Source organism: Ananas comosus, linkage group 5 (assembly GCF_001540865.1).
Source record: "Ananas comosus cultivar F153 linkage group 5, ASM154086v1, whole genome shotgun sequence".
NCBI classification, from domain to species: domain Eukaryota; kingdom Viridiplantae; phylum Streptophyta; class Magnoliopsida; order Poales; family Bromeliaceae; genus Ananas; species Ananas comosus.
This window is the reverse complement of record NC_033625.1, coordinates 1735391-1761652: the sequence shown is the minus strand read 5'-3', so window position 1 is coordinate 1761652 and position 26262 is coordinate 1735391. Positions and strand designations below refer to the sequence as shown.

Below are 26262 nucleotides of genomic sequence, written 5' to 3'. Positions count from 1 at the left end.
TCTACTATGCATAGTAGCAAAGTAAGCAGATAGTAACACCTATAACATGTTAACTATAATGCCTGTCAAAGCTGAAAAGTAGAGTATGGAATAGAAATGATAAAAATATTTTTGAAAAACATATAAGTCAATAAAGTATTGGGAACAATCAAAGCACTGGAAAGTGTAAAATTAATAGAGCTCTAAGGCTTTGATTAGGGAAATTGGAATGTTGAGGAAAAAGAATTAGTCAAATTTGAAACTTTGTTCCCCATGGAAATATCGGAAGAAATTTTCATGTTGATTGGGTTCTGACTTAGAAGAAACAACTGTTTACAGACAGAGCAATTGCTTGCTTTTTTCCGGGACATGATCAACCAAATATTGAGTAATTAGCCATGTGAGGCTGAGAAAAGCTGCAGACACATCCAGCTAAATATGTAGATCGTCATAGAAAAGTCAGCATTTTGCTTCTCACGGGTTATTAGTAATCAACAGTGAAAGAACACATTCCCATGTTACATTATCTAATGAACTACATAATAACGTGAAAAAGAAATCAAAATTCACAGAGAGAAGTCATAGTACTTGCCTCATAAGGATAGTCCATCTTCCTCAAAACATTATATGCTTTCCAAGGAGGCTCCATAATCTAAAAAGGAGTTGTAGGTCGTTATTACCTAGTTGAAGTATTGAAAACAGATGTAAATTATAAGGTGTTACAACCGCATTTTACTCACTGACAGACTAGCTGATGCTTATTAGAAATAGTTATAAAGCTAAAAAAGCACCAGCAAAACACTAAGCAATCTCAAAAATGCCTCATTCCCTCCTTCCCACCTATCTCATTTTCCCAGTGAAAACAATAATTAAGCAAGTACTTACATCATCTGCAGAAATTCTAACTTGCAATCGATGTTTGCACTCGGGGCAACCCATTACACCCTGCAGTATCAAACTAAAAAGCTTACAGAAATACAAGGTGGCATTTTTCCAGGTTTGTAAACAAAGATAATGAAACTTCTATGAAGCATATAAGAAATTATAAGCAGCCAGAAAGTAAAGTATCAAAATCAAGTATATCTCAGCTCAAAATATTCAGATTCAGCAACCTTGATTCAAAAGAAATACAAAACTAAAATTGAAACTGAAGCATCTTACAGATCCATCACAGTTTGGGCATTCTTTGGAAGGCAATGGCACAGAAAGATCAACAGTAGAAGGAAGATGGACCAGCTCAGCACGATTCTCCAAAATAGCCTCTGCAACACGCTCAGCTGTTGGTCTCTCTCCACTACAAAGAAACATTAGGAGGTCTAAAGATTAGTAATCAGATATTACACTACTCACAACACTTTTAAATCCAAATAGTGGCATAGGCATAATTATCACCAAGCACACCGTAGTAATTTTCCATCTGAAGAAACTTAAAACAGCACGCACCCAATTACAGAAAGTTCAATTAGCAGAATAAATGTTTTGCTTTGCGCGAGAAAAAAGGAGTAATCACTTGAAGTGTGAACCACTAGATTCATAAAAAGCAGTTTTGATCCATACAAATGTGTGCATCTCATACATATTTGCCCTAAGAACATCTACGAATGGAGTTTCAACTATGTCCAATGCCTCAGTGGCATTACTCAATAAATCCTTCCCATGGGCCCAGTGCACATTCAGCCCAGCTAAAGCTTCTACACAAGCAGAATCCGAATAGAGATTTTCACAAAGCCCAACAGTTTTTCAATTATAGCCTCTCAATAGCTTACCTTCGGAAGCAGAGCAGAAGTTTTAAACTTGAGGTTTTGTGTTTGGGGGTCAAGATGCTCCGTTAAACCTGATGCCCAGATAAATGCGCTAATGCTTTTTTGTCACAAATTCCCGGATTGATTTTTGAGTAGAAAAGTTGTCCAAGAGGTTTTATAGCATGTGTGTTGGATGAATATATGTTATAACTGGATGTAGCAAATCCTTAGGTCCTAGAATGACGATGACAAAAAGGCGGGCAAATTAAATATGCAGTGTAATTTTCCAAACCAGAATCCAGAAAGAACGGAACTAACATTGTAAACAAAAGTGCTTCCGAAGTAATCAAGTAAGCGATCAATTAGGAGGGGAAAAAAAGCACCTTTTCGGGGTGTAGTTTTTCACTTGATAATTCACTTGTCCCGTACCCTTGCACATAGTACACCGTAATGCTTGCCAACCATTGCAGGTTTGGCAATTCCTACAACCACAAACAAGCAATATCAATAGCAATAACACCACCGAAACATCCAGCTTTTGTAAGAACAGCGATAGTTTTGACATAATAGCTAATATTTGTCCGTGCAAGCTTAATTAAGTTGAGTGACGATACAAATTCTCCGCATACACCTGCACCTGTAGCAACATTCATACTAATCTACCCAAGCCAAATTCCCTCCTACCTTTTTCTCGTCGTAGATATCAAAAATTAGTAGCCAAGCACTCAAAATTAGACCAATACGACGACGCGAAACCGTCAAACACACCGAAACAAAGCGAAGGAACCACCTTTGGCACAGCACCTTCTTTCCCAGCTCCAGCGCGATATCATACGTGCCCAGAGTCGCCACGAGCTAACACCAGCACAGACCCAGCCATCAAAAATTAGGGTTTCAAGGATTGCGAGGAGAGAGAGAGAGGGGGAGAAAGAAGAGGAGGAGGGAGGGGGGTGGGTTTGCGTACGAAGATGGCGGAGAAGGAGACGCGGGAGGCGAGCTCGGGGACGCCGAAGCCGCGCGGGGCGGAGCCGACGAGGTCGTAGGCGAGGGTGAAGGGGGAGAGCACGAGCTTGATGGGGAGCTCGAGCAGGTCGATGATCTGTTGGCCGTAGCGGGCGGTGAAAACCTTGTAGTGCACTTCCGCGAACTGCTTCGCCGCCTTCACCATCTTATCCGTTCCCCGCGACATCCCCGAACTCCACTTCCGCGCCCGATATTCTCACTCCCAGTAACGGAGCGGCGCGGGCACGGGCAAAGCGTATAACGAAGGGGATCAGGGACAATTTAGGAAATGGGGAAATGGGCTATTGACTATTGGGCTAAAGGGCCCATTAGTTTCTCTTATGGGCAATTAGGCTTACCTACGTGCATACGACCACACATAGCTTGTAAATGGGGCGGATCAAATTAGGCTCCTTTAGATCCAATGTAATTCTGTAGGCCCTCCTATCGTACTGCGTTGAATTTTGTATAGAAATAGAAGGTTAAGTATGCATGTGTCCAGTCTAGAGATTTGGGAGATGATGTCTGGTCTGGGATGGGTGGATGGCTAGGAATGGAATGCAGTCAGTGAGTAATACGCTAACAGAACTAGTGGCCTGCTGATGGATCATCTGGAAGGTCAGAAATGGTGCGATTTTTAGGAAGACCCAGTTGGACCCCCTCCTAGCAGTCTACAAGATTAACCAATTAATAAACCTATAATAGCAATTTCTCTCAGCAAATAGGTACTTCTATAATCGGTAGCATTGTTCTTCTTCTTCTTTTTTCTGTCCGCCCTCTCCGAGGCTAATGATGCCTCACCCCACTATAGCTTAGTTCATCCTTTCGATGAATGAAACGGATATCATGCTATCTTTTTCTATATACACCTCTTTTGCCACATTAATTAATTGCACTATGCTTATAGCCTGGGGGGAGTTTTTCACAGGAAACAGACTTAATTTATACACTTCTCAGATATTATTAGATAATTACAAGCACGACATCGTCTTCGGTGCAGCAAACTAGATCTGAATCCGACCCGAAGCTTAATGTACCAATGATCTGCTTTGATAAATGTGAAACTATGTTAGATGTAAAACTTGGACATCAGATGCAGTTTTTTTTTCATTTTTCTCCTACCGAAGCCAAAATTGAGAAAAACTTTGCTCATTACAGGCAAATTGTTGAAGTGAGACAAGATTCGTGCATCTTCAGCTTGTTGATGAGTGATGAGCCCAAATGAATTTTTAGGTATGAACATGGATAAAAAAACTGTGGGCTATAAGAATAATAATAATAGCAACAGTGGTAATATTAGACGAAATACTAGTGGCGAACTAAAGATCCTTAGAAGCCTTAAAAAAGGGAATATTTCGCCTTGTAAGAGGGGTTGACATTTTCCCGTCGGATCGCGAATTCCGAGCACCAAAAATTAAGCTTAAGATTGATTTCATTTGCAACATGTTTACATATTTATGAACAAGAAAGTTGAAGCAATAAATTAAAAGTAGAAAAATTGTTGCCACAACTCCAATCTCACAATGTCATGTAGGATCCTTTTTATCCCTTTAAAAAACAAAAAAAAGGAAAGAAATCTATATGTATGATCGTAAATTAAGCCAAACCAAATAAACCTACTGCAAATGTAGCACTATATACATTTGAAAGAACCATAACCAATACGGATATATACCAATCACTAAGTATGATCATTTCTTTTTTTCTTTCCGGAAAAAAAAAAACAAACTCTAACCAATATAAATACCAATCACTAAGCGTGATCATTTTGCAATATGACCATTGAAGAAATTCAAAGCAAAAAAGGGGGGGAAAAAAAAAAGAGACAAATCCTATTTATGCTGTTTAGTGATGTTTTTTTTTTTTTGAGAAAGGCTGTTTAGTGATGTAAAATATAATTTAGGACATAGAAAATTAAGAGCCCCTGAATATTGCAGATCTCATCAGAGTTCTTTTATTTATTTATGTGCATCAAAATTACAGAAAAAATAAATAAATATAATACATTGGAGGGACACATTTTCTCTTTTTTCATTGAATTACAATCTAAAGTTCAAACAAAATCGTTTAAGGATTTTTCTTTTTTGCTCTATATTATTGTTCTCTGGAACAATTTGTTAAGCCTTGTGACCATTTTCATTCATATAATTTTGTTCATTGAATGATATGTGGCAAAAGGCTTAGTGGTTGGTACCCGAGACCCAAGTTCGAATCCTAGTTGATTCACATTTCCAGCTAAGTTTATTTCTAAATGAAATAAACGAAATGGGTAGCGTGCTACCTATCTCTCTCAAAAAAAAAGAATGATATGTTTTCACCTTTCTTTTAGTAGAGGTGAAAAGAGAACGCCATATCTCTCGCTCAGAAAAAAGGAAAAAAAATCGACACGGTGGTCTATTAAAATTATATATAAGATAAAAATATATATAAAAAGTCTACCGATTCCTCTTAAATAAAATGGTCGACTGAAAATTTAGCAGTTAATTACTCCTCATGCAATTAATTACTAAAAAAAAAAAATTTCTTTTAGCTGATCTTTGTATTCTTTTTCCTTTATAATAACACCAAAAGGAGACTTTTAATATATATATATATAAAATTATTGTATGATTTTCAACTAAGAGATGTAGTCATGCCAGGCACAAAAAGGTCAAATGAAGATAACCACCTGATCATTCTAGTAATATTATTTAATTATCTCAATACAAATTAATCTCATGTTGTGAAAAATACTATAATAAATTTTCCACAAAAATAGCCATATAATTCATACAATTAAACACTAAATTATCATTTTAAACTAATGTGACAAATTAATTAGCTCCTATATATGAGTTGGAATGTAACTAGTACAACTCAAAGCACACAAACTCCGATGTATTGTAGAGATCTCAAAAAAAATCTCTTAGATTGTAGTGAAAGCCTCTATGAGAGAAATAGCTCCCATTGGATCTCACAACACTAACATAATTAAAGGACAATAAATTCGTTAAGAGAGGAATTAATTAATAATCCCAATAAATAGTTGAGTGATTAATTTTTAAAATGTAAGCCACTGAAGAACATTGCTTCGAATACCCAGTAAGAACCCCAACTGTCTCCCAAGTAAAATTTTAAGGTTGATTAATACAAATGGAGTTGGTGTGTATATATATATATAGGCTTAGATTTGTCAAATCAATTAACCTTTATATCTCTAAATTCAAATTGGGATAGTGACATTACCAAGCGCCAAGATTGTTATTAATTGATGGAATGAAATGAGCATATTGAATATAATTAAGTCTATCATTTGATATTCACTAGGTATGATATATAGAGAGTTTGACTAAGATGAAAAAACTAATCAGTAAAACAATAATAAAACCTTTATCGAAAACAATTATTCATAGATTGTGAAATGGAAAGAGTAGGGAAACATAGAATAGATGGTGAAAACAAACTCTTAACTCTCATAGAACTAACTGACCGTGTCTAGCGTAATTAGTAAAAAACTTGATGGTTAATAATCGAGGTCCTAAGTTCTAATTGATTCATATTTTCAGTTAATTTTATTTCTAAATAAAATAAACGAAGCGAATAGCATACTACCTATCTCTCAAAAAAAAAACTCTCACAGAACTAAACACTGATCCAATCGAGTTTGCTAGAATTTCCTTCACAATCTTGTACATTATTACAATTATTGCTCTTTTAATGTTACAATTATTACATTATTATAATATTTAAACGCACTCACTATCATACTTTGAAAGGTCCAAAATATTCGAAAGTACTCAACAAATTTTCTCTAAAGAGAAGGTAAAAATTGAAAATATGTGTAGGTAGTGTATGTTCTGGGTTAGATTGGGGTACATCTACGCTCCCTCCATAATAATAATAATAATAATAATAATAATAATAATAATTAAAGGGGGTATTGAATGTGGCGATTGAATCAAAACGCGCTGCCTCGATCCACACGATTGGCTCCATCGTGTGAACCCCCCGCGCCACCCGGGGACTCGGCCAACCACGTGCGTTCCCTCCTCCTCCTCCTCCTCCTCCTCCTCGATCAAACGTCAAGATTCGTGCTCCTGATGTTACGAAATTTATCTAAATTACAGATTATTTGGAGTTCACGATCTAATCTTTCAAAATTTTAATTTTATTATCTAATATTTTAATTTGGTTGATTTGAGTAGGTCAACGTCGTTTATTTTTATAGATTTAATTAGTATATTTCATGCAATTCTAATAGTTATAAGTTTATTGAAGTAATAATTAACTTAAATTTAAGAATCAAAATATTATTGACTTATTCAAATCAAACAAATTAAAATGCTGGATAATAGAATTAAAATTTTAAAAGATTAGATAGCCAAATCTAAATAGTCCATAGTTCAGCTAATCATACATACGTGTTTAGCATTTTAAAATCAAAAGTCCATAGGACAAATGTGATTTAAATTTTTAAAATTTATTATCTCACCATATCAAATGGCGACAACAGTTATCGATAGAGAAAACACTATTCTATAGTTTTTAAGAAATAAGTATCTAGAATGTATAGTTTTTTAAAATACAGGCTCTTTAAAATGTCACATAATTCATTTAAAGAATTATATTTTAATTTTGAGGCCTCTACTATCGAATTCTATGAGAACGAGATATACTTAGTGCACACCTGTAGAGATCAGTTTGAGATGGACTAGAATAATTATTTCATCCATAAAAAAAAAAATAAAAAATCATGCATATGCACCTGAATCCCTAAAACTCAAAGCTATGGGCTTTAAAATCCAAATTTAAACTATATATTAGATACCACCCACGATACTTCAAAGATTAATTTATGACTTTATCAAAATAGTAATTTTCAGTTATATTTTTTTTCATGTATGTCACAAAAAAAAAAAGATTTTTTAGCATCACCAATATATAATTGCAACTATATATCAAGTGACACAGCAGATAAAATATAAGAGATCGATCTTTTGAGTTTTAGAGGCGCCAGTGCATATGATACACAATGGTGCATGCAATAATATATTAATCCCTTCTCAGCTTAATTATGATTGTTGCTATACATGATTTATTGTTTCCCTCAACTAAACCAGATGGTTCCTTAAGTTTAAGCTAATTTTAGTTTCTCTAAATACTTGTTACTAGCTAAAACTGTAGATTTTCTTAATCATCAAAAAAAAAAAGAGAGGGGCGCATTGCAAATAATTAAATATTGTGAGCCGCGATCGGCGAGCTACGATCACTCGTCTCTCACGTGCTTCGTGACCGATGACCGGGAATAAGGCCGTCCACCACTCGTCGACGTCCACGTGTTTCCCGCCCGGAGAAGAAGATCACATTAGTATAGGTTAAGTTTTATATAATAATAATAATAATATTATTATTATTAATAGGTTAATTAACTTTGATTTGTTATTAAAACTGATAATTAATACGAGAGTACTTGAGTCATGGTCAAGCGATTCTTAAATCCATTCTCAACTCTAAAGTATGCATGCTGTGTATGCATCACTGGCAAAAATGAGATCTAACCAACTTCAAATACCATTAATTTATTATCTTAATATTCTTGATGAATAAAGCATCTGAGGAAGTTTTATATATATATATATATATATATATATATATATATATATATATATATATATATAGTTGATCTAGGATACTTTTACAAGCATCATCCCCATGTTGCTATCACGTTTTTAGCCATTGGATCTACTTTTTGAATACAAATAGCCCTTGGATCAAACACTATTCCACCTACCACCATCTACCACCACCTACCACCATCATCTTAACCTCACATCTCTCCATTCAAGGGCTAAAAACACACAAGTATCACTCCCATGATACTTTTACAAGTATTCTAGCCCTACTCTATATATATATATAAGAATAATAAATTTACCGAATAATGTCACCTTAGCTGCGCAAATTAATTACAAAGAAGGAGAAGTTGCATTGGTCTTCTTAATTTTTAAATTGTGAAGGAATAATTTTGTTTTAATCAGATTAAAAAGCCTTAATTACTATTCCTTCAAACTAGTAAAGCCTTTAATTTTGACACACAAATTTGGCTCAGATCAAATGCACAATAAAAAAAATACATATACTAATATTTCATTGAAACCGCGCATCTCATTGATTCTTTTGATTTTTACATTACCGAGTGAAAATAATTTGTTATAACATTCCACTTAGTAAAAAGTATAATTCCAAATTAGGCTTCACGTTGAGCTTTGTTCTTGCATCATTTACCTAAACCGAACTTTATTCTTACTAGATTAGATTAATTAGAGCATATATAGGCTCCTCTTAATAAACTTGGATTGGGGCAAAAAATATTCATTATATGGTAAAAAAAAAAAAAAAATAGTACCTCTTCAATTCCAATGGAGTAGGAGTACTGTTGACTAGCCTATACTCTCTCTGGATCTTCTCACTAGCTATAAAACACTCGAAAAGACTATTTTTCACCAAGAGATAGTTAACCATGCACCATAAAAAACCTAAGGAGCTACATCAATATATATAGGAGAGATTATTTATATCTCAAGAATCTCGCTACATTAATTTGTTCACTTCACAACTGCAAAAAAAACATGACTTTACCTCAAACAGAAACTAGGCTAGCTACAACATTAATTAACACTAATATCCTCGAAAATTTACAGGTACCATTGTTCCCTACAGTACAATTTTACGTACCTAAAGGAATGCACACATATATATATTAGAACTTCTCTTTTTATCTTCTATTCTTTTTAATTTTGACAACTTAGAGAGCGATCTTATTAGTTAAGTAACACATCAAAAAGGTCAATGGCTTAGATCTTTAGCATTGCATATAACACGCCTTATGTTTTTTTTTAATACTTCACTTGCAAGAGAATTGTACTGTGCATCGATATTCGACACACACAACCTGTCACGTATCTCATGGGAGTGAGTGAGGGAGAGAGAGAAGCTTCGAATCAAGCTCTCGACCACGTTTGAAGAAAACCCATTTAAGTCAATCATGTGCTTCGCCTTAATTAACCCCTCACTCAATCCTAGAGAGAGAAAGCTGGCACTGAATTAATGCTATAATTTGTTATTAAGCGACCACTTAGACCAAGAAGTTGTTAGAGAGAGAGAGAGAGAGAGGAGAGAGAGAGAGAGAGATTGTGGCTGCAGCTTATTTACGTGTGCCCATGAATATTTTTTAAGACACCCTCTTTCAAATACCCAGCTAACCCTAAGTCCACCCCAAGGTGGAGAAGGGAGAGAGGAGAAACAAAGAGGGAGTTAGAGAAAGGAGATCGAAAGGAGTGCTAGGAAGAGAGCGAATGGCGCCGCGGCGACGCCCAACGCTCTCTTTGCTCCTTCTCGTCGTCCTCCTTTTGATCGCTGTGTCGGCTGATACCACGTCAGCGGAGAGCAGAGAAGGAGAAACAGAAGGCTACGCGGCCGTGGTGAGGGACCAGTTCATGGGCCTGAAACCGCGGTCGGAACCACGGTCAGGGAGCCGATTCCTCGCGGCGGTCGGGGGCAAGAAGGGCGACATCTGTGACGGGGGCAATGTGCGCGGCTGCGCAGGGGGTGACCCCGGGCAGCGCCTCCGGTGCTGCAGGAGCAGGTGCACCGACCTTCTGTCCAGCCGGGCCAACTGCGGCGCCTGCGGCAAACGGTGTGGCTTCGGCCAGCTCTGCTGTAAAGGCCAGTGCACCACCATTGCCTACGACGTCAAGAACTGCGGCGGATGCGGCGTGCGGTGCCAGCGCGGGCTCCGGTGCACGTACGGCCTCTGCGGGTACGCGTGACCGCCGTCGCGGCCGGCCACATGGCGGCAGGTGATTGGGTGCATGGGGGGGAGAGTGAGGGTTAATTTACTGTATCGTTTTCTACGTCTTGTAGATCATGAAGAGTTAATTACGTGCATTAGGGTGGGGATAGAAGTTCTCTATCCGTGGCGGGGAAAGCAAAATGAGAAAAAGTAAGAATTAAGGTGGGTCTCTGCAATTTGTTACTTTTTATGGAGTAATTAGAGGGGGGTTATGCATGGTAGTGTCATGTAAACAAATATTATATTTTCCTCTTCTCTTGGGCAATAACAATAAAGGGGGAAATTTTATTTTATCTTTCTATACGTCTAAATTAATGAGTAATCCACCTCGATGTGATTTTTTGGGTCTTTAATTATAGCTCTTGAATATATAATTAGTGAATAACTCAGCTGATTAATGTTACTTTCGTGTAGAAATTAATTCATGTACCTACACAAGGTGCACCAAATACCACCTTAATTTAGGTCTAGCTACAATATTATCACATACTTCAATAGAGGACCCATTGGATAACAAGAAACGAGACAGATGCATGCATGGCTTGGGAACTTGGGATGGTGCACCAGGTGTGCAAACAATTTCTCCATTTTATTAGTTTTAATTAATTTTCATGATAATTAATTATAACTTCCATTTTTTTACTTCGATCAATAATACCTCTCTAACTCAATCTGCTACTAACAACAAATAGGCCTTAACACCGACCGTCTCTAGAGCAAGTGGCCAAGAGTTTGGTGATTGGTATCCGAGACCCAAGTTTAAATTCTAGTTGATTCACATTTTTAGCTAAATTTATTTTTAAATAAAATAAACAAAACAGCTAGCGTGCTACCTATCTCTTAAAAGAAAAAAAAAAAAAAAAAAAAAAAAAAAAAAAAAAAAAACGGGCACCACCACTAGTCGCACGGTTCTGCAGCTTTTTTTTCCCCACGCCCATAATCCCCCGTCCATATCCACACTCCCTAACCGAACCTATTATTCCCATTCAATTGTTCGTTATATATTTCAGAAACAAGTCTATTATGTAGATCTAATGGATAAGAATTATAAGCTCTTATGAATCGCTGTTGATTTGATATTAACAACAGCAGTCATTTTATTATTAAAAAAAATAATACCAGTTGTATTAGTATGTCAAGAATACATATCTATGATTCGAATGATGCATATTGAATGGTGAATCTGTTCAATTTGAATATATATATATAAAAGTTTTTTTTTTTCTTTTTTATTTCNTACAGAAGAGAAAATAGAGAATCTTAGTGTTCAAGTTGCTTAAAGTAACACATGGTACATGTACAACTCCTTTTTGTTAATTCAATTAATTGGTCAATTAAGCTAGATTAAAACTTACACTTTGCTCAATTAACTTTGACTTACATTCTCTTTCACATGTGCTCGGCTCCTGCTTCCTTCAACTTCAATTTATCAACCATTTGATGATTATTTAAATTAACTACAATTGAGGATCTTCTAATAAGCCGAGCAACTTATCAACTTCTTATTTTGTAGCTAATTACTTCTCCATGCATTAACCATAAAGGGGCACCCTTTTTTTGAGAGAGAAAAATATAACATGATATCTGTTTCGTTTATTTATTTTTGTTAAAAAAAAATTTAACAGAAAATATAAAATAATTAAATTTCCAACTTGAGACCTTATATACCAACCATCAAAGCCGTTTAAAAAATAAACTTAGCTAAAAATAAAGGGACAATTTATTAGTGTATCTCTTTTTCTTGGTCCGTCATAAAAGTAAGATGCATTAAATCAAATATAACTACACGATAGATAATAACTAGCAATTTACCTGCGCTTTGCCACGGGTATGATGAATATGTTCTTAATTCTATTTATAAAATATAGTATATATTTCTATTAAATATATATATTAAATACATATTTGTATCAACATCTAATTTCAAAATATAAAATTTTGTTACAGATTTTGTCTCTAGTTATTTAATAGTTCTTATCTAGATTCTTGGAGTTCCAAAAACTTTCAAAATTTTTTAAAGCAAAAAGGAAAAGTTTGTAATATACTTTTTTTTAGGCCAATTTATTCAAAAGATACATATTCTCTTTTTGTGTTTTTTTTTTTTATTCTTGTTCTTCAAATTCTATTCACATCATTTTTAAGTATCAACGTAAAGAAATTAGATGTAATTTGTTCTAAAATTTGGACTTACAATAGATAAATGGCAAAAAAATGGAGGAGTACTCTAATTGGTTTAACAGTTGGTAGGCAATGAAGCAAACTAATTTAGAAAAATAACTCAAACTTTTATATAGTTTAGGATTTAAAATTTTAAATTTTGAAGTTGAAAATTTAAAAATAAATTAAAATTTCAATATACAAAATTTGAAAATTTATAATATAAAATATTAAAACCCTATATATATATATATATATTATATATGTAGGGAGAGAGAGGAGAGGAGGGTTTTAGAGAACAGATGTACTCTCCCAATTCCCAAACCCTTCTTTAATATGGAAGAAAGAATATTCCAAATGCACCCAAGATATTTTCATAGACCATTCATATGTCTATAATCAATGGTCTACGGTGCACCGGATGTACCGAATAGTAAAACCGGATACATGTCAATAAAAGAAAACTATCCCGCTCACTTTAGTATAAAGCAATAGATGTATAAGTAACAATAACTATCTATAGAATAGCTAATACATGACAAAAGTACAAGGGCATTAACTAACAGGGTAAAGATTACAATATCTAACTTTGAGAAAGATTAATTCCCCAAATTTATTACCACCAACGTAATTTAAAAAAATGACCAAAAAAAATTGATGAAATTAAAAATTATTATATAGGCACTTCGATTCTTCAAGAAATCAGAAGTGCTAGTTAAAGAGCAGAAACCATTATTTCGTGAAGAGTGCGAATGTTGAACTTGACGATCAGTACTGTTCACATAGCAAAGCTGATCACATTCAATGTATCTGATTCGCAGTCGCTGAGACGATTAGTGCTCGATTAATATATACCAAGGCCCAAGTACTGCTTATTATTCTCTCTAATTCCTCTTTCCTTTAGCTGCTTCCAAGATTCTCTCAAATGATTCCTTCATGTAAGAATTGAGAAGCTGGGAATTTATGAAGCCTTTCTCAACTCCCAAGGCAACCTTCAGCTTCCCCATGTAGCTCACCACAGTTATTGTTAGGCTCTGCAACAGAGTTAATGTATACATATAAGCAAGCCATATATATATACTAATCAGCAGATCTAGCAGATAAATTACAGATTTGGGTAAATTCAAGTGTCTAAGATCACCAAAAAAAAAAAAAAAAAAAAAAAAGTGTAAATTTTCGACCCAATGATATTAACAGAATGTTTTTATGTACTAATTAAGTGCGGATCCGATTTATCGATGTCGGTTAAATCCAACTAGCGAATTAACATCTTCTTTGGTAATAGTACCACCCAAATTTCCACTCATTTATTACAAATCGCCATCTCTGCTAATATAAAATACTGAAATAGTACTGTTCTCAGCAGGTCGGCGACGGCCCAGTAGTCTCATACTAATAATTTGATATAAGTAAGAGTTAGTATTCTAATATTAACAATTAGATACAAGTATTTTGGGCCGACAATTTAAACTTAATAAATTGTTGGTCTTAATAAACTGAATCATACGTATAATTAGGCTAGCGAGAATGATAAGCCCAGCGAATTATTATTACCTGGGGGACTCGAACAACCATGAAATGGAAGCTCTTCACAGGATGGCCAGCTATGATCATCTGCTCAATGGGCCCGGTCAGGTTTGAAACAGTCATGCTCGTGTTCCTCAGTGTCCCATGTATGTACCGTGCTGTGGCCTTATTAATATAACAGGAAAAAAAAAATAATATTTTTTTTAAGAAATAGGTAGCACATTACTCGCTTCATTTATTTCATTTAGAAATAAACTTAGCTGAAAATGCGAATCAATTATGATTCGTACTTGGATCTCGAATACTGACCACCAAATTCTTTGTCACTTGCTCTAGAAAAGATCGGTTAAAAAATAATAAAAAAAAAGGTCACATCAAGAGCCAAACATATATACCTCTGGACCTTTGATTCTGCGCAAAGTTTCGAGAAGCCGTCCGGTGAGGTAAACTACGAGGGAGTTCCTCTTTGCCTTGATGATCTTCTTCGCCTGGAGAACGAAGTAGAGGGGGTCGGCGCTCTCGGCGTTCGCGCACGTCGGGAGAGAGACGTGCATGAACCCAAATTGGTTCCCCCACGGGGACCTCGCATTTGGTTTAGTCATCTCATCCACACTTTGGTAGCTGCTAATGTTTCTTGTGTTGAGCAACACCAATGCAGTCACTTTGTTGGTAGCGGTAGCTATGTTGTTTTGATTCATCGCTTGAATGTATAGTTGTATCCCGTAGAATACTATGCCACTAATGATGTCATTTATAGTCTAAAAATTTCAAAAAAACAAAAGAAACGAAAATCAAAACAAACGACGGCCGAAAAGAATCTCTTCAACGTAAATATGGTGTGTAATATATGTAAAAGTTCAAAGCACTTACCCCGCCTATCTCGGCCTTGATCCTCCTTATCTGCTCCAGCTCGAACTCGACAGTTGAGATGCTGATCGGCCGGAACTCGTGCCCGATGCCCTCCGACCGTACTGCCGACACATCGTCCTCACCCCACCTGCTCTTCCACATGCTCCACCCGAAGTCTCGCACCGTGTCGACGCACGCCGACAAGACCCTCACCGCCCCCTGCCACCGATTCGTGCTCTTCTTCGGCACCACCTTGCGTGTCGGAAAAGTGAGCGGCAGCGAGGGGTCGTCGGCCCGCTGGAGGCAGGAGAAGAGGGCCCCCATGAGGGAGAAGCCGTCGCCGAGAGCGTGGTGGAGCTTGAACACCAACGAACCCTCCCCGTGCCTCGTCGCATACTTTATGATGTGGATCTCCCACAGGGGCCGGCTCAAAGGGAGCGGCTCCGCGGCCATCTTCGAGAGGTAGTCTTCGACGTGTTCGTCGTACGCCGCGAGGCCGGAGGGGAAGACCGGAATGTTGACGTGGTCTTCTAAGTTGACTTTGACTTTGCGCCAGTGTTGGACCCCCTTCTCATCTTTGACCTGTTTCAAAAAGCCATAATGTGCAACAGATAACAAATGGAATAGAACAATCCTAATTCTACCACCATTTTTAATGACAATTCTATAATTTTATCATCCAAAAATACAATTTTTTCACTAATTTTATTTTATTTTTTCACTATATATTTCAATGCATACATTTTATGCATCACCTCACTCCAAATCTAGCTCCATCTCATCTCATACATTTATTTTCTTTTTCTTTTTTTTTTTTAAAAAGAAAGCTAGCATGCTACCCGCTTCGTTTATTTCATTTAAAAAATATGAATCAACTAGAATTCAAACTTAGGTTTCGGATACCAACCACCGAACATGTTTACCACTTGCGCTAGGAACGATCGATCCCATACATTTATTTTCAATCCTATTAATTAGGTCGTTACGTACGGTATAATTCAATTGGTCGGATTGAACTCGTACTATTTTCCTAAGGATCAACAGTAAGGAAGAACCCCAGGAACAATCGTACAAGCAGGGGAGCAATTTCGTAATTGATGATTGTCACAGATCTCACATGTTCGACCTTAAATACTCTGGCTATAAAGAAAATATTTTTTGTACACTCCCCAAAACAAAAAAAAAAAACGTCTATTTTACACTCTTTTATTCTAAAATTTATAAAATTTTAAATTATTGTCATTAAAAAAAAAAATACGATAAAAATTAATTCTCGACCCTTGGATGAGAGCTTGTATATCGCACACTCCTTTTTTTTGGATGCATATACAAATGGTAGTGCCAGGCTATAAAATAGTTTTCAAATATTTCCCGGTAATGAAAATGAAAATGATAATATTCTAATATAATATTAGCAAGTCATTATTATTATATATAAATTGAATTCACTAAATTAAAGAAATGCGCCTCGCTCATTCTTAAATTTATAATTTTTTTTAAACAATTAGTATTTAAAAAATTAATAAAATTGCTAAGACATTAGTAATTTTTGGATGGACGAGACTTCAAATTTATGTTCTATAAATAAATGTATAAATAGTATTGCTCTATTAAATTTGATCAGATAAACTCAATTAGTGACAACTAATGGAATCAAAGTCATTGAGCTTATAGAAACATCAAGTTGAATTCGAGCATTAATGGTCCAGCACATTAGAAGGAGTAGGAATTTGGGTACGGGACCATCTTTTTTTGAGTCATACATTTTCGAAAGCAAAATGTGACCTTGGAAGTTTATATATATATACAATATTGGAAACACCTTCATTAATATAGTCTTACCGTACCTATCGTCTCTAATATAAACGGTGCAGGTGAGGATGATTGATATCTAAAATTTTAAATTTTAAATTTTAAATTTAATTATTTTATTTCTAAATTAAATTTATTTTTAAAATTAAATAAAATAATATATTATTATTTTATATATTATATAATATTATATATATATATATATATATATATATATATAGGTCTTGTGTGCTATTAGGAGTACGGAGGTTTTCGTACTCATAAGCCGGTTTTAATTAATGATGGAGCTTTTAAATCGACGATCGGCTCCGTTAGGCGTAATTTAGCGTATTTGAAGTATTTAGAAAATAAATTTTGTGATTTTTTGATATCATTTACCCAACGATCGAAAAAATTCAAAATCAATAATTTTAATAATTGATATATATACCGTTTGCAAGTTTAACGATGTAGAAGTATTCAAATCAGATGAAAATTTGATAAAAATTCTTTATACTATTTACAACAAGATCAATATCTCTGATAGAAAATTTTAGTGCTATATCACCACTTTTTGTGAGGTTTTTATTTTCAGTCGTTGATTTTAAACGCTTTCAATCGTTATGTAAATAATATCGAAAAATCATAAAATTTATTTTATAGATACTTTAAATACACTAGATCAAATCTAATAGAGCCGATCGTCAATTCGGAAGCTCCATCATAAAAAATGGCTTAGAAGCACGGAGGTCTCCGTGCTCCTAATAGCACATAAGACCTATTTTCTCTCTCTCTCTCTCTCTCTCTATATATATATATATATATGGTCTTATTGAATATGCGTAGTTTAGATTTGTTTACTAGTGAAAAAAAAGAGCGAAAAAATCTACAGGCACGTCAAACAGTATCTAGCAACGCTTTAAAGCATTGGTAAAAATTATTTCGACGCTTGTAAAAGTGTCGAGTAAAGAGACGTTGAGTAAATATGTCGAGATAAATATACCAACGTTTTAATATACCATCAGAAAATTTTTATCAATATTTGATAAAAATATATTTATCGGCGACGCTTAATAATGATATCGGCAAATATCAAATATTAAAAATACTAGAATAGAGCTTCGTTTAAAAAGCGTCATTGAAAACATACTTTGCTGTAGTGCTAGCAATACCAAAATTTTTTCAGTAAATTTTTTCTGTAAATGGGAGCTTTTACTTCTAAATCTCAACATTTAATTGCTAGTTTTCACCGTTACGAAAGTACAAGAGTTTTTGGATTGTCAAACTTTGTCCTGGAGATCACTGCTATTAATTAAAAATAGAACACTTATTTGGAAAGGAGAAACAAATTTTTTTGGAGAACCAAATGTTAAAGATTCTAATAGTAGTACAAATTCGCTTTTAAGCCCTGTATTTATTGGATGCTTTCAATGGATCATTAATTTCAGGCCACTACTGCATGTTTTTATTAATTAGTCCACAACAGTTCCACACTTAAATAAAGGAACTTTAAATTAGAGTTTCAGAACAAGGTTTTTTTTTTTTTTTTTTCAGAGATAGATAGTACGCTATCCGTTTCGTTTATTTTATTTAAAAATAAATTTAGCTGGAAATGTGAATCAATTAGATTCAAACTTGGGTCTCGAATACCAACCACCAAGCCCTTTGCCACTTGCTTTAGAGACGATCAGTTTATTTTACTTTTATTAATAAATACCTAACTGTACTGATGTAAAAGATAGACCAAACAGAGATCGATCGAAAAACAAGATAATTTTTTTTTTTAGAAAACAAAGTAGTTGTACCATGATAGAAGAGAAGCGCGGGTTAATCGGCAAAAGGAGGTTCTCAAGTGTCGACATCGTCGGGGAGTCGTCTATCGGGATTTCGGACTCGAACACGACCATTATGCTCACGGAGAGCGCTGAGCTATTGAAGTATTGCCCCGTCGGGCTCACCGGCTGATCATTTTCCTCCGCTTCGCGCTTCTCCTCCTCCTCCTCTCTTTCCGCTCTCACCTTCACCTGCAGGTTCATTTCTGCAGCTTCTCTTCTGTATTGAGATGCTTAATTAGCCCCTTCTACTTCATCTGTATATATATATAGATGTACATATAGAAAGAGAGGGGGGGAGGGGGGGTGGGGGGCCTTTTTAGTTAGTAGCAACTACAGGTACAAATGAAGCAGCTCATGATGCAGCACAAGTTAGTTAATGCAGTAAAGTGGTGTCTGAAGAATTAAGGTGTACGAAGTAGTTTCAATCCGGAACGTTAGAAATGTGACTTAGAGTAGTGAAACTACCGTTAAGATTTAATAACGAATAAAGTCAGTTGAATACAAATATTAAAAAATATAATGTTTTACATTATTCTGTATGCACGGCGTGTGAGAGCACAAAGTTTTAAGTTCGAGTTCCTCGAGATTCCTGCTAGTGTTATTTATTTTTTTTCTCATTTATTTTAAATTCTCGAGTCCAAATATAAGAGAGATGTGTCGAATATAAATATTTAAAAATACTATTATCTAATAGTTTAAGTTATAATTTGAGAAAAATAGTTATTTTACATAATTTTACAACATCTCTCTCTCTAAGAACAGGGATAGATATATGTAACTCACGATTAAGATGAATAATATGTTATATATAATATGCTGGCTCCTAAAGAACAGAGGGTGCATGCTGAAGTGATTGGCTTCTTTAGACGGTCGGTCTGTTGCATGCGGAGCCGAGCTCCTCATTTCGTGATCTGTACAAATTTGTAAATAACACATAAAATCTAATGAGTACATATTTTTTATTATTATTTATTTTTGGAATTGGACGTAGCATTATTATTATTATTATTATTATTATTATTATTATTATTATTGAATTGAGAGGTGGAATTATTAAGGGAGAGAGATAAAAGGAGGTTGGTGGTTGGAGGCCATAACGTCGCCAACTGGGGGGCGATTGCGACCCAAGGGATGATTGGCTGGAACCGCAGTGTTGTGGTTGTTGGGTTGTTGGTGTTCTTTTATGGCGAATTTAATTTCGGTGCTAAGCATTTAATGGAATTTGTTGTGTGTTTTGAATTTTGTCGCGAAATTTGTCACAGGATCGCACAGCAAGAAATCCGCTGGAAATATTTGCACTTTTTCCGTTTTTTCTTTCTTCTTTTTACGCGAGTATTGTGTGACAACCCAAATATTGCTTATGCTAATTCCCGTGCTCTCCGATTTAAGCCTTGATATTATTATTTATGTCGAAGAGATTATATGATCCGTATGTATATATAAATTTTAGAGTAATACTTCAATACACCATATAAATTTTGACCATTTATTTTTTTAAATAGATGATTGAGATGTAATATAATTTTAGAGGCGACCTACTATTCAGGCATAAGTACCATTCACCAGGGATATATTTAAAGGATATTTTGGTCTACAAAATCGATTTTATCCAACTAAGAATACTATAGCTTTTTAAAATACCTACAACATTAATAGTTGGAATTCAAATTACAACTAAACTGTAAATTTAAATGCAAAGGAACAATAGTTGGAATTCAAATTTGGTATAATACTAATTTTATTTTCAATATTGTCATATTAATTAATTCAAATTGGTAATCTGCTTAATAGGTTATTTTATTTAAAATTCAACTATGCCTTTTACTAATTAAAATTTTGATTTTAATACTTATAGTGTATTGAAGCATTGCTCATAAATTTAATGTTTTAAATTAAAGTTGGGTAGATATGTCTTATACCAGGGTCATTATTGTCTCCTTCTATTTATGTTCTTATAGTATCTTCATAAATGTTTTCTCAGAGTACAAAAATTAACCACCAGACTACGTAAAAATAAAAATCTAGAAAGGAAAAGTACGATATTGCATTTACTCGGGCCAATCAATAAAGAAGTTGATATGCACCGTCCCTAGTTCATGCAAATGATAAAAAATTTAATGATTGATATTCAAAATTTTAAATTTTAAATTTATTTATTTTATATTTTTAATTAAATTTATTTTTAAATAAAAAATAAAATAGATAGAGTACTATCTTAAAAAGTCGGTGGGAATGGATGAAGATTCGTCACTAGGACATGCACTTTGAAATTGGCAAAAAGTTCTTTTTAAGTGTGAATTGATTTTTTTTAGCTCAAAGAGTACTTAATATGGGTTAAGTAGTGCATGGTAGTAGTGATTTTAACCAGGTAAAAAAAAAATGTAAAATTTATTTAAACTATAAATCATTTTGAATTGACTATCTAATCTTTCAAAATTTTAATTTTACTGTTTAACTTTTCAATTTATTTGCTCTGAATAGGCCACAATATTTTAATTACTTACTTTAATAAATTTATAGTTACAAAAATTATATGAAGTCAATTTATACAGATAAATAATGCACACAAATTTTGAAGTCAAAGTGTCGTTGACCGACTATAATTAAATAAACTAAAAGGTTTGATAGTAAAATTAAAATCTTGAAAGATTGAATAGCCAATTCAAAATGANATTTGTTGTGTGTTTTGAATTTTGTCGCGAAATTTGTCACAGGATCGCACAGCAAGAAATCCGCTGGAAATATTTGCACTTTTTCCGTTTTTTCTCTCTTCTTTTTACGCGAGTATTGTGTGACATCCCAAATGTTGCTTATGCTAATTCCCGTGCTCTCCGATTTAAGCCTGGATATTATTATTTATGTCGAAGAGATTATATGATCCGTATGTATATATAAATTTTAGAGTAATACTTTAATACACCATATAAATTTTAACCATTTATCTTTTTAAATAAATGGTTGAGATGTAATATGATTTTAGAGGCGACCTACTATTCAGGCATAAATACTATTCACCGGATATATATTTAAAGGGTATTTTGATCTTAGAAAAATATTTTGGTCTACAAAATCGATTTTATCCAACTAAGAATACTATAGCTTTTTCAAATACGTACAACATTAATAGTTGGAATTCAAATTACAACTANTTGAATAGCCAATTCAAAATGATACATAGTTTTGAGACACAAAAGAGAAAACTAAAATTTTGCTGTGATAAAAAGCTAATAGAAGTTTTTGAATTCCGAAAGCAAATGCCACAATTTTTTTTTTTTTTTTTTTTTTTTTTCAAATAGTCATGTTTTACAGTATTTCAATAGAAACTCCAATCAGAGTAGGAAAGTCGCACAAACATACTAGCTCCAGAAGTTATCGATATGTTGTCAAATTCATACAACATTTTTTTTTTGAGTAAACAGGGATAAACCCTATTTGGGTAAATTCATACAACATTTTAGATTGCGTGTCTTAACCAATTATGTGTATTTAAGCTGCACCTAAATCCGCCTCATTTGTGGGGGGAGCATTTAGTAGCTAGTGACTATTGTCACTGTGTGTTCTTTATCTTAAATTAATTTGCTAGTGTTTTTGTCCTTGGGGAAGTTAGCCGCAAATTTAATTAAAGTTTTACTTAGTGATGTGCATTAAATGATCTTTCCATAAAAATACAGCATTTATAACCCTAAATAATCTCACACAGTGTCAAAGGTGAATTGATATTGCCAATGTTAGTGTTGATATTGCCTGAGCAAATCTATTATTATTATTTTTTAAAAAAACTCAGACAATATTATAAAGAGTTTTTGAAATATCAATTCCTGTATTAAAAATAGTATAGAAATTTATTTGAAGACATTTTTACCAGTAACACATGTAAATTCAGAAAAACTTCAAATATCATCCCTGTAGTTACGTATGTACTTTTTCACTTTAGCACCGTGTGGTTTAAAGTGTATCAATTTAGTACCCTGTGGTTACGCACTTTCTCACTTTAGTACCATGTGGTTTAAATTGCATCAATTTAGTATCATATGATTTTATTTTTCTCTTTTTGTCGGCTTATCTATTAATATTTCGTTAAATTATATGCAAAAAATTTCAGATACCCTACCTAGGTTTATCGAATATTTACGTTAGCACCTTTTAGTTTTTAACTTTGTCACTGATTTTTTTTCCTCCGTTAATATTTAGTTAAATTATATATAAAAAATTTCGGATACTCTACCTAGGTTTATCGAATATTCAACCCTACCTAGGTTTATCGAATATTCACTTTAGTACCCATTAATTTTAACTTTGTCACTGATTTAATGAAAAAATTAGCAAAATGGATAATAAAAAGAGAAAATTAAAATCACATGGTACTAACTCGATACACTTTAAACCACATGGTACTAAAGTGAGAAAGTGGAAACCACGGGGGCTAACTCAATATACTTTAAACCACATGGTGCTAAAGTGAGAAAGTGTGAAACCATGGAAGGGTATTTGAAGTTTACCCTATAAATTAGGGGAGGAACTTGCATACATTAACAAAACAACAATTTTCTATTGCATCTACAAATGTAAGATCGAACTAAAACTTCCGCACTCAAAATCTCATTCTAACTTTCCCTCGCACTACCGACCGTCCCTAGAGCAAGTGGCAAAGGGCTTGGTGGTTGGTACCCGAGATCCAAGTTCGAATCCTAGTTGATTCATATTTTCAGCTAAGTTTATTTCTAAATAAAATAAACAAAGCGGGTAGCGTGTTTTCTATCTCTCAAAAAAAAAAAAAAAAAAATTCCCTCGCACTCAAAATTTTTAGTTAACCCATACAATTTTCTGCACTCAAAATCTCATTTTAATGGAGCTAAACAGGCCGTCACAGTTTGGGCCTCGTCGGCCCGGCCCGTCCCACAGCACTGCTGTGGTGGTTTGAAACATTTTCTTGCAGCCGCGGTAGCGGCCACACCGGAGCCTTGCGGGCTCCTTTGTTTGGCATGGTTAGAGCTTTGAATACAAGTGCTTTTTTGAATAGAATTATTCAAAAAAACTTACATCATAGACGCATACAAAATAAAAAATATATAAAAGAGTTATTCAAATAAATTGCGAATATAAAATTCGAATGCTGAATATTTTAAAGAGAAAACTTTAAATATCATCTCTGCGATTTTGCACTTTCTCACTTTAGTACCCTATGGCTTAAAGTGTATCACTTTCGTACTCTGTGATTTTATTTTTCTCTTTTTGTTGTCCTCTCCACTAACTTTTTTTCGTTAAATCAGTGACGAAGTTAAAATAAAGGATATTAAAGTGAATATTCGATAAATTATAGGTAGGGTATCTAAAGTTTTTTGTATATGATTTAACGAAATGTTAATGGAGGGCCGATGAAAAGAGAAAAATGAAATCATAGGGTAGTAAATTGGTATATTTTAAACCATAAGGTACTAAAGTGAGAAAGTATGAAACCACATGGGCGGTATTTGAAGTTTACCCTATTTTAAAACGAACTAAAGTTAGAATCTATCATTAGCACTCTTTTACCTGAAAGATGAAAGAGACCGGTACGTAGTAAAGTTACCGAGCATATCTCAAATCCACACAGCACACGAGTACGGCGGAAACAGAATATTTAGTAGATGAAAAGAACAAGAAAGATGGTAGAAAACAAGAAAGAAGATAACAAAGTAATAAAATAAACAAGAAAATATAAGAACACAAGATTTACATGGTTCGGCCCACGATTAGTAGACCTATATTTACGGTACAAAAATAAAAAGAGTAAGATTGGATTATAAGAAACTCTCTCATGAGTTCTCTACATTCTTCTTCTTAATTAGGGTGTCTACAATAAAGCTCACATCTAAAAAGGTTAGTTATAAGAATAAATATAACCCTAAAATTCTAATTCTAGACGGAAACGACCTTCACCATCCATTTGAATCTCTGATTCAAATGTAACCGTCGATATCCTCTTAAGAATTCTTTTTAAAGTGATTCCGAACCATCTCTAATCTTTTAAAACAAAATTAGATCCAATTGGAGTCAAATTCGGCCTATCCAATTCGTCACCAAACCGTGTACCGGTTCTCAAAGTCGCGTACTGATACACAATAAAAAAATAAAGAAACAATATTCGAAGCCAATTCGCGTACTCATACTGACTGTTCCGATACTCAAAGTCGCATACTGGTACACAGTATAAAAATATTTTTTTCAGCCTTTGAATTTTGAGGAACTGCTGAAATAGTTAATAATACCGATACTCAAATTTCAAGTTCAAGTACTCAATATTCAAATATTTCAAATTTTCGACGTTTTCATCGTAATATGGACTCGAAATATTACTTTACATAATCCAACAAAAAAAATCAATAATGCATGTTAAGTCCACGAGGAGTCTCACTTGAGAAGATAGATTGAGAATGACTAACCCCGCAATAAGTAGGGATTAGATTCCTCGTGCTCTTTTTATCCGGAGTCCAAAAAAATTTAGAAAAAGACAAAAAAGAAAGGAAAAATACCTGAAAAAGAATCAAAGAGAGCATTCATTCGATTATATATCTAATGTGAGAACTTTTTTTTCTAAATAATCTTCAAAAATATTATAATTGAATAAATAATCCTACAAAAAAATATTTAGTGAAATAATTTTTTTTTTATCAAATCAACGTGGAAGTAAAATTTTATTTTAAAAGCAGTGGATTGTTCACTGTCTTTAAAAAGGCGACGAACGATTTACCGTCTTCATAATATTTGGTGAATCGTTCAAAAAAAAAATTTAAAAAGTTATTTATTAAAATATAAAATTTTTTAAGATTATTCGGACAAAAAGTCTCTAATGCCATCGTTTCATTTCCTCTTTAAGTATATCAATCAAAATGGCTCAAAGCAATTAATGCAACCCCATTCATTCTCGGTTACAGCGTAAGAAACTAACGCTCCCTCACCAACCAACCAACCGGCCTCTCCCCCGAGGAATTCTACACTGTCACACTTACACCACGTCATTAATAATAAATCAATCACATTCATTCTTTTTAAACAAAAGTATAATAAAAATATTTTTTTATAATTATGATGAGACATATATTCTTAAAAGAATTAATTTGATTGTTTTGTTACGTCACGTCACTAATATATCCGTTGCATTCTAGAATTTTTCCTCACCCCCGGCCCACGTCAAGTCACAGACTGACTCGAACTGCATCTAACGTCGTATCCGATTTGACAGATGACTCCCAGTCCACCCACCCTCGTCTTCGAAAAAGTCTTCCATCTAAACAGCTATAATTTGTAAAAAGTTATTACTACTACTGCCACGTTTCTTAACTATTCCCTGCACCGTCTGTATACATATATGTCCTGCTGCACTTATAAGAAGGCGCAGGTTCTCTGTACGCTAACAAGATTTCACAAATGAAAACACCACTGGCTAAAAGATTAAATCTTATTGTCGGATATCCGATAGATTGTTTAGATTGAGAAGAATAATATAATTTGTAGAGCGAAATCTACCGTTCCCTCTTAGTCGCTTGAACGTGTCAGACTACTGATAATT

The 26262-nt window shown here is 34.1% G+C and overlaps 3 protein-coding genes across 4 annotated transcripts; 1 reads left to right on the top strand and 2 right to left on the bottom strand.

Annotated features, from left to right (window-relative positions):
* Positions 490-2975, bottom strand: LOC109710000. 2 transcript variants are annotated; one of them, XM_020232409.1, is made up of 6 exons: positions 2686-2974; positions 2512-2576; positions 2105-2203; positions 1141-1273; positions 865-924; positions 490-631 (listed from the first exon to the last, which is right to left on the bottom strand). In XM_020232409.1, the coding sequence occupies exons 1-6, from the start codon at positions 2908-2910 to the stop codon at positions 539-541; spliced, it is 675 nt and encodes a 224-aa protein (XP_020087998.1). In that variant the 5' UTR covers positions 2911-2974; the 3' UTR covers positions 490-538. The 2 variants fall into 2 exon arrangements, with proteins under 2 accessions (XP_020087998.1, XP_020087999.1); XM_020232410.1 differs by having other exon boundaries at positions 556-659; positions 2686-2975.
* On the top strand, positions 10005-10824 carry LOC109711117 (stigma-specific STIG1-like protein 2). Its single transcript, XM_020234036.1, has one exon. It carries the CDS (start codon positions 10058-10060, stop codon positions 10529-10531), a length of 474 nt encoding a protein of 157 aa, XP_020089625.1. The 5' UTR covers positions 10005-10057; the 3' UTR covers positions 10532-10824.
* On the bottom strand, positions 13196-18959 carry LOC109710024 (O-acyltransferase WSD1-like). The gene is made up of 5 exons (XM_020232438.1): positions 18684-18959; positions 15109-15669; positions 14634-14996; positions 14266-14403; positions 13196-13745 (listed from the first exon to the last, which is right to left on the bottom strand). The coding sequence occupies exons 1-5, from the start codon at positions 18912-18914 to the stop codon at positions 13596-13598; spliced, it is 1443 nt and encodes a 480-aa protein (XP_020088027.1). The 5' UTR covers positions 18915-18959; the 3' UTR covers positions 13196-13595.

Bases quoted from the DNA above. Each gene is read 5' to 3' on its own strand.
- LOC109710024 (XM_020232438.1), bottom strand. From the start codon at position 18,914: ATGAACCTGCAGGTGAAGGTGAGAGCGGAAAGAGAGGAGGAGGAGGAG. The intron at 14,997-15,108 runs GTAAGTGCTTTG...TGAAATTTTTAG, and splicing joins TCAAGGCCGAGATAGGCGGG to ACTATAAATGACATCATTAG. The intron at 13,746-14,265 runs GTAATAATAATT...ACTCTGTTGCAG, and splicing joins TGGTTGTTCGAGTCCCCCAG to AGCCTAACAATAACTGTGGT.
- LOC109710000 (XM_020232409.1), bottom strand. From the start codon at position 2,910: ATGTCGCGGGGAACGGATAAGATGGTGAAGGCGGCGAAGCAGTTCGCG. The intron at 2,577-2,685 runs GTACGCAAACCC...TGCTGGTGTTAG, and splicing joins TCTCCTTCTCCGCCATCTTC to CTCGTGGCGACTCTGGGCAC. The intron at 925-1,140 runs GTAAGATGCTTC...TTGATACTGCAG, and splicing joins GCCCAAACTGTGATGGATCT to GGTGTAATGGGTTGCCCCGA.
- LOC109711117 (XM_020234036.1), top strand. From the start codon at position 10,058: ATGGCGCCGCGGCGACGCCCAACGCTCTCTTTGCTCCTTCTCGTCGTC.